At 48.4% G+C, this 8,708-nt stretch overlaps 1 protein-coding gene across 7 annotated transcripts in view; it reads right to left on the reverse strand.

The window, feature by feature from the left end:
• The window catches only part of IDUA (alpha-L-iduronidase), a 53,358-nt gene extending 49,672 nt beyond the window's left edge, over positions 1-3,686 (reverse strand). Inside the window, exons 1-2 of one of the 7 annotated variants that reach the window (XM_013188296.2) lie at positions 3,313-3,470; positions 1,851-1,972 (exon numbers count right to left, since the gene is read on the reverse strand). In XM_013188296.2, the coding sequence (XP_013043750.1) occupies positions 1,851-1,954 (104 nt within the window). In that variant the 5' untranslated portion in view covers positions 1,955-1,972; positions 3,313-3,470. The other 6 variants (XM_066987895.1, XM_048051015.2, XM_013188295.3 and 3 more) reach the window with 6 other exon arrangements.
• Positions 3,687-8,708: the final 5,022 nt, after the last annotated feature.

An 8,708-nucleotide genomic window follows, 5' to 3' on the forward strand; every position in this document is an offset into this window, starting at 1 on the left:
TGCTATGTCTATACCACCTGCAAGATCTTCCCTGGCTTGAGGACCCCTGTCTTAACAAGAGGTGAAAGCAAAATTCAAGTTATCTGAGGCAAAGGGTCTACACCTGAGGTGTAGCAAATTTGAACACTACTCAGGTGCATCTCATTGCCATGCTCAAAGCAAAGTATTGCAAGCAGTCATTGCTCCTCAGGCAGTGAGTTCAGTCAGTGGTGGCCTAAAGTACAACGGAACAGAAATCACCTTGATGCTGAGTAACCAATGATAAGGAAAGCACAGTGGCTTCTAGGCTCTGGAGTGGGGACTAGGTTTGCCCAGGACTGTAGCAAAACAAACATGGGCTTGATCTTCCTGGTGAAGTCCATGCATAGACATCAACCCTTGCTCTGCTATAAAAGCTAACCTGGTTAGAAGCAGAATTATACTTTCCAAGCCCCTACATTCTTCAGCAATGCTCAGTTCACCTCTAAGCATAAAGGAGCTCTGGAACATGTGGCTTGTTTCTACATTCAATGCTGCAAACTGTTTAACCTGCTCAGGGCTGGTCAGCAATGACCATGTTAACAAGACTTCACTGTCTACCTATTCCACCAAAATTAAGAAACAGTGGGGCAAATCCCTGCTGCTTTTATCTCCACAGAGAAATAGCTGCAAGATGGAAAGTGATCTTACCCCCACCTTCCACAATTCAGAAACTTATAACGCTGCCCAAGTCAGTTGGTTTGGGCATCCTTTCAGACTCTCGTTAAGTCTCCTGGGAATATGGAAATTCTGAGTGTTAAAGCGTTTGTATTACAAGACAGATAAAAAAAAAAAAAATTGTTCCCAAAGTCTGGTAAAATGCTTGTACACATCTTCACATAGCAAGGAGAGATGGCTTGTGCTCTAATATATTGTTCACAGATAGTTACTCACTTATACAGTTATGCACTAACATAGTTTATGCTTTGCATACTGTGATACCTCCTCCGATAGGCGGGTCACACAAGAGGTCCAAACTTACTACTGCTTCCACGCTAACACACAGGTCTTCTAAGTTCAAGTTTCTGCTCTTCAGCAATAAGCTTTACTCTCTTCTGCTGGAACAAAACATATGGTCTGCAAGGGATTCTGAAATGTAATCACTCAGCTGCTGTCACCGGCAGTAGATACTGGTAGATCTTTGGAGCTCTATGATGACTTTAACCATGCTAGGAAGTTACAATGCCATCTCCTCCTCCATCCCTCTCTACATGTTCATCGCAGCTCCAGCAAGGACGCCAATGAAAGAGTTTGCTACTGTACAACCATCTGTGCCCAAAAGGGGGAAAAGCCTGACCCGACCTGGAAAAGGACTTGTAACATCTTTTCTCCTAGCTAAGACATTGCCCATCTACCACCCCATTCCCGCATCCTCATTTGAAAGTGTAAGTCTTGACATACACTACACCCTTGTAGTGCTTCATACAAATCAGCCAGCACGTGTGAGCCCCACTGGGCAACTTCCCTAGCATACAAGGCACTTAAAAATTATTTCCTTGGGATTGCTGCAAGTCACACAAGACTGAGAAGTTACTGATTTCACTCTTACTCAAAACGCACCAGCCATTTAGGTGGTTTTGATTGTTCCAGTGGATAAGGACAATGTTAACTACTGGATTTTGAAGCAGTGCCTTATGACTCCACTAAGATTCAAACTTGGACCAATGCACTGTTTCAGTGGCGAACTAGACAGAAATCAAGGCATAAAGCACTCACATGCTGTGTCCATGCTGAATAAGCATGCTGAAATTCACACCCTGATGGAGAGAAACCCCAGGACGACAAGATAAAACAGAATGCTGGAAAAAGTAGGGTTTTGTTACTGCTGGTACCAGTATCTGTCCTTTCCTTCTCTGAGTTCGAAGTGTCCATCCAAGAGAATCTCAAGCCTTGCAGTCTCCCAGGTTTTAGTGTCTGCTGCTCCCCAGCTGCACATGTGACCAGCTCTCTGAAACTGTGATGTAGAAAGAAGCTTTAACAACTGGACCCCAGCTGTCACAGTGAGACCTTTCAAGGGAGCTGGGATCCTACAGCCTGAGAACTACGATGTTTGGACCATGTGTTACACTATAATTGAATAGCTGCTGACCAGAGGGCATCTGCTTCTGCTCCTCAGCATCCTCTGTGACATCTTCTCCCTCTCGTAGTCTGACAAAATTTCTTTAATACAATTAAAAGCATCGGTGTTTCTTGGACTGAAGTTTAAATGAGAAAAATATACTATTTAAGACAGGCTTTCGTGAACGTTTCCTAACCTTGCAAGGAGAAATTAAAACCAAAAGTGAAACAGCAAAAGAAAATCCAGAAAGCCCAAACGTTTCTCTTCACCAGAATGTATTATAATTAATACACTCTAGGTGCTTTTAGGGCCTGCTCTGTTTCTCCACTAATGTGAAAAAAAACAATGGAAATTTTTTCAAGTTTTCTCAGAGTTCCTTTATATGCTATATTAAAAAGTGCACAAATTCCTTTCTGTCCTAAGCACATGCCGCTGATTCCATCCCTGTTGTGACTTTTTATCCTTCAACTATTATTTAATCCACTGTATGGCTGAGTGAAGGGGGTCATAGTTAGCTTAAACCAAGATAACAACACAGCTGAGGAATATGCTGTCTCTTGTTTTTCAGCCTGCTAGAAACCTTCACGTTTCTTGAGAGCTGCTCAGGCTCACTTGGTTCAGCAAGACAGGCCTTTCTCTGAGAGGTAAAGCACTACTGGGAGAAGTGGTGGAGCTGGGATTTGTCCACAACTCATGCCCATTCCCCTGACCTTGATGAACTGGCCTTGCTGACCACATCGGGATGATGGTCCACGCTGAAAATGCCTTGCAGGGAGAACAAACTCCTACAGCTGTCAGGCAATAAAGCTTTGTATGGGCCTATTTAGGGGCTGTGACAGTGTAAACACTGAAAAGGAAGGGGCATAAGCTCAGGGCATCACTGTGTGTGCCGTTCTGGGGCAGGAGAAAGAACTTGGCGTGTTGGAGGGGCCCTGAAACAAAGGAGCAGGATAGGGGGGCTGTGGACCAGCCCCATTTGGTGACGTCCCGCTTACTTCAACTGGCCCCACGTCCAGCTCCACTCGTGTACCACACTCTGGATAAACCACAACCACCAGCATGGTGCTGAGCCCTTCACCCCACAGCAGCAGGCCCGGAGAAGCCCGGAACCCTCCATCACATCCCGGGGACCCTCTCCTTCAGGCGGGCTGCCAGCCAGCGGCTCCCACCCTCGCTGCTTGGTCGCCCGCCATCGTGCACAGCCCCATGCCCTGAGAGGACCAGGGCAGGCTTACCAAAAACCCGTGCTCCGCCAAAAGTGCTCCAGGGGCCGCCCGGCTCGCCGGACATCCACCGACACCACGTAGGCGGCGGAGCCCGCGCCGAGATGCACGATGAGCCAGGGCAGAAGCCGCATGGCGGCACTGGGGGCCGGGACGAGCCAAACCGAGCCGAGCCGAGCCGAGCCGAGCTGAGGGCACACCACCGCCACCAGCACCCACACCGGCACCGGCGCCCTTTACAAACGCAGCACGGACGCGACGCCGGGCGCCCGCCCCTGGCGGCCGTGTGGGGCGCCGGCTGTGGTGTCACCGCTTCGGCGGGCGGGGCCGTGGTCTTTTGGGTCGAAACGGCTGGGTTTGAGGCCTCGTAACTCGTCTTTTTTTGTTGTTGTTGTTCTGCCGGCTGTCAGGCGCTTCCCTCAAGTTGTTGCGCGTCCCGCGGTTGTTGCTGCTGCGCTTAAGCCTGTGTGCCACAGGAGGGAAACGTACCCTTACGCTATCACCACATCCTTGTGTGTGTTAGACTTCAGAAAAACGAACAAACTAGCATAATTGAAACCATATCCATTTTTATTTTCAGCCTAAGCGTATTCAACGATCTCGGTGCGGCGAGGAGTTTTTAAAGCACTAAATAGGCAGCCTAGATTAAAGTTATAAATGCTTATTTCTCGTGACGTACCTCAGGACAGGGTCTGCCATGGAGGTGGGTCTCTCTTCCCTAAGGATCTCTGTCACAAATTGTTCTGGAATTTCATCAGATTTTGTGAGCTGGAAGAAAAATGAGGGAAGCTGAGCCTCCTTTTCATGTCCCAAAATACTGAGGGATCTTCCCATGCTGTGTTTGATACTTCTGTTGAATTGGATGGATGGGGCATTCCAGTCAGATCACCAATAGAGGTGCTGGATTTTGTCAGATTGCAACAAGGGTGTTGGATTTGGGATTCCTATGTTTGCAGCTTCAGTTGTTTCCTGGGACCTTCAGTCGTCTTGGGACTCACTGTGAGCTTGCAAAGTGCACAAGGGCAGCCAACACTTCTGGCAACAGCACTACATCCCTGAGGGATCTGCAGGGAAATACTTGTCTCTTCCAAACTCTCTGCCTTCTGAGGAGACCCAAGGAAGGTGTTAAACAAGCAGTGGTAGGGGGAATGGACAAGCTGGGGGCCAATGGAAGCCAGCACTGTGTTGCCAGCTGCACCCAGAGCTGGAGCAGCAGCTGTCCTTGGGATGAGTGCTGCTGCCTGGGCTTGAGTGAGGACTGCAAGCAGTTTGCCACCTGGAAGGGGCTGAATGTCCTGGCTTCCCTTCCAGTGGGACAGGCTGGAGGAGATGAACAGCTGACTACCAAATGTCATGCTGGGGTTTGTGGGTGATTTAATAGTGACCCTGCACCTTGGTGCCTCTAAGCATGGAGAACACATTGCAGTGCAGGCACGCATACCAGCACCACCAGCGCTTAGCTGCTGAAGCTGCAGTGGGCATGGAAGCTACCCCTTGCAGAGGAGCCAAAAGCTTGTCAGCTTAGCTCTCAACCAGAGACCTGCCGGCAAATTTTATTGAAAATTTACAAGGGAGAATCCCTGTGGGCCCCATGGTTTCCTTCTACAGACTGACCTTGTTGGCATGAGGAAGGTTTGAGCCCTGGAGGCCATCCTGACTTTTCCTCAGAGACTTCCAAAGCAGAGCTGTTTCATTTCAGTTTGGCTGAAAAGTCAAAGTCTACTCTGGAAGACAAGGTGTCAAACCTAAATTATGTCCATTTGTCCAGGAAATCTTGGCCCTCTTCAGACACAATAATGGGCATGGTGTAAAATGTACTGAAACACCACAGACCCATGGATGCAGACAGCAGCATGAGGCTATCATGGAATGGATAGCTGAGGATATTATCAGAGAACTTGCAAGGGAAAACAGTCTGGAGGGCTGTGTTGACATTTGAAGAAGGTATCTGTCAGAGCTCAGGGAAGGGAAAGACTTCACTGGGAGTCTGTCTCCCTTGTTCTGGACAACTTCCCCAAGGGACGCTCCCTGCTCAACCCACATCAGACCAAAAAATGGGGCACAGAAGTTAAGACAAAATTCTTGCCAAAGGAGAGACAGTCAGAGAATTGGGGGTTTCTCAGCATTAGCCCTGTGTTTCTTTTCCTGTGCCTGAGAAAGCAATCAACAAGATTTTCCAAGGTTCATTTTCTGAAGAGCTGCAATTCCCAGCAGAAAATCTTTCCTGTTCACCACAAATGCCCTTGTAACTGATTGTACTTATTCTTTGCAGGGAGAAACTGCAGCAAAAAGATTCACCTGTTCCCTGTGATGGAACCTGCTATGCCTCTGTTCTCAAAACATCTGCAGAGATCCTGCAGAGAGAACAACTGGGGCCGATTGGTTTGCTTTCTCAAAACCTGGGTAGCCAACAAGTCCATGGAGGCATTTGCAGGCCAAATGTCAGGCTACACTGGTCACTCCCAGTGGCCTTGTCTACAACACTCACAGGTATCTTCTGCCAGGGGCAGAGCAAATGCCAGGGTTACAAGAGGTAACCTCCAGCAAACATTTCCCCAGGAATAAGTTTGATTCAGGGCTGAACACCTATGCCCAGCTTGCAGTGGGCATGATTCTGGAGATGATCAGGCAGAGCCCTGATAGAGACCTTAGTCGAAGAGAAGCTCCTCTATTGCCTTTGGCTTTTTGCTCATCCAAGGGCCAGGAGAGTGGGAGGGCCCCAGCAGGAGGTTTTCTGTGGGGAGTTTTACCTGGGAGATTTCCTGTTTCTGACACTCCCAGCAAAAGGGTGGTGGGGATGCTTTGCAGTAGCCTCCTCCTGTCTCCATGCGCAGACTAGGAACTTCCTGTCCTGAGGCAATTCCTGAGGAGGCATGCAAGTATAGGAAATAGTGGGAAAATGGAAGGAAGTAGCAGGAGAACAGCCAGTAAGTGGAAGCCGCCCATTCCCTGAGTGCCAGCTGCCTGGCGAGCAGAAATTCATCCATCCAGTGTCTCAAACAGGGCAGATGAGAGATGTGAGAGCCTGTTACTCCAGAGCTGAGTCACTCCTTACTGTGAAAACCATTTGGTCCCAGCTGCTCTCCCTGCAGCATCCCTGCAGATGTTTTGGGAACAGAGGCACATCAGACTCCTTCACAGGGAGCAGTTGACTCTTCCTGCTGCATTAGCTTTCTCTGTCAGCAGGCATCTGGGCACCACAGGGGAAAGCTGTCAGTGCACAGAAAATTTGTTTGTGAGGCTTTTCAGTTCAGATGTCTCCTGTACCTTCAGTACTTGTTAAAATTCTAAACTTGGCCTAAAAGAAAAGGCCTAGAAAAGCCCATATTGCTTTCTGACACAGCCATCTAATCATGGCACAAGGCAGGAACAAGAATGTTTTGCTACAAAATATGAAACCTAAAGCCTAAAAAAACATCCAGAGCATTAGTTCTGCTCTTGGCCCCCAGAGAAAATGATGGTCAGATATCTGTGGATATTTTCCATAACAACAAAGCACTAGTAAGGGTGAGGCATTCACCTTAAGACAGCCCTCGCTTTTTAGATCACTTCTCATTCCTACACGGTGGCAGCTGGTCTTTGGGCAGATAGACTTAGCTGACTCAAGGATTTGCACGGATTGATCAGTCACAGAGGAGAGAACATGCTCTTTTACCCCTCTGGGTAAGCTGGGATGTGCCATTACCTCCCCGAGGTTTCCTATTTTTCAGTGTCTACTTCTTTCCTGGTGCCAAACCATCATTATTTTTTTCCCCTACTTCCACTTTTGGTCTAATAATACAATTCTGACAAGTTTGGGAAGTGTTTTATGACTTTTGCAGTTGACTTTCTGAACTTTATAAGTAAGCTACAGATCCATTGCAATGTGAGGAATTCAATAGTTGGTATATAGTTACACAGCACAGTCTTGAGAAGATGCAAACTGCCAGACTCTGAAGAAAATACTTCCTAGCTCTGCACGAGTGCTTTCCTTCTCATTACTTAGTTCACCTAAGATGTGATTGGGAATCTTGCTCTGCATGATTCAACAAATTTAACAAGTTTTATGTGGTTGCTTGCAATTCTAGAGGCATCCATGCGCGTAGCTCTAGAATCCCAGAGCTGGATACATTGAAGTGCAGGATTTGATATGTCCCTGCATTCTACCTAGGCTTTCACTGACCTGTGTGTAACCCAGGGTTGCTCAATAAACGCTTTGTCTTTTGTCCAGGAAAATGAACCTTATCATCCAGATGTTGCCCCCTAACCCACCTTGGTTCAACAAGACCCAAGGGGGTATTGCCTTGCTGCAGTTTAGCACTGTACATTTACTTTTGTCTTCAGGTGTAACCTGGTGCGTATAATCCTGTATAACACCAAAGGTTCTACGTTAACGTGACAGTCTTAGCCTGAGCTTGTTTCAGCTATGGTAAGTATTTTTTGGTGGTCAGGTGAATAGTGCCTCATTTTTTTTCAGCTTAGCTCTCTGAATACCATTTAGGGTAAAATGTGTCAGTATGCAGAAAGGGCCAGCTGCTCCCTGAGGAAGGGGGAGCTCACGGGACAAACAGGGCTGGCACGGGCCTGAGCAGTCCTGTCCACCGCCCCAGAATCGAGGAGCAGGGCAGACCCTGAAGTAGTAGATGTGGTCAGCCCAGAGTCCCTATCATCAGGCAAATTCACAGTGACAGGGCAGGTCTGAGGTCAAGGTGGGAAATCAGTCCATAGATCAGGGCCCAGATCAGCAAGGTCCGTGTCTAGATGTTGCTATAGATGTGGCTGAGACCAGCACTTCTACAAGATCACTGATTGAAGGACTCAGTCTCCTGGCCCTGCAGTGGTGCTCCTGGCCCCTGGTGTTGCAGTTTAACACCGCAGGCAGCTAGCACCGCACAGCCGGTCTCTCAATCCACCCCAAGAGGATGGGGGAGAGAATTGGGAAGGTAAACCTGCAAGAACTTGTGGGCTGAGGTAAGGACAGTTTAACAGGCTGAGCAAAAGCTGTGCATGCAAGCAAAGTAAAACAAGGAATCCACTCACTGCTTCCCATCAGCAGGCCGTTTCTGCCATTTCCAGGAAAACAGGGCTCCATCACACATACCAGTAACTTGGAAAGACAAACACAGTAACTCCGAATGTCTCTCCCTTCCTTCTTTCCCCACACCTTTTACAGCTGAGCATGACACCATATGGTGTGGGACATCCACATGGGTGGTGAGGCACTGGCACAGGCTGCCCAGAGAAGCTGTGGATGCCCCATCCCTGGAGGTGTTCAAGGCCAGGCTGGATGGGGCCTGGGCAACCTGGTGTGGTGGGAGGTGTCCCTGCCCATGGCAGGGGGGTTGGAACCAGGTGATCTTTTAGGTCCCTTTCAACCCAAATCATACTGTAGGTCCGTGATGCCTTTGGTCAGTTTGGGCCAGCTGTCC

Source organism: Anser cygnoides, chromosome Z, assembly GCF_040182565.1.
Source record: "Anser cygnoides isolate HZ-2024a breed goose chromosome Z, Taihu_goose_T2T_genome, whole genome shotgun sequence".
Taxonomy (NCBI): domain Eukaryota; kingdom Metazoa; phylum Chordata; class Aves; order Anseriformes; family Anatidae; genus Anser; species Anser cygnoides.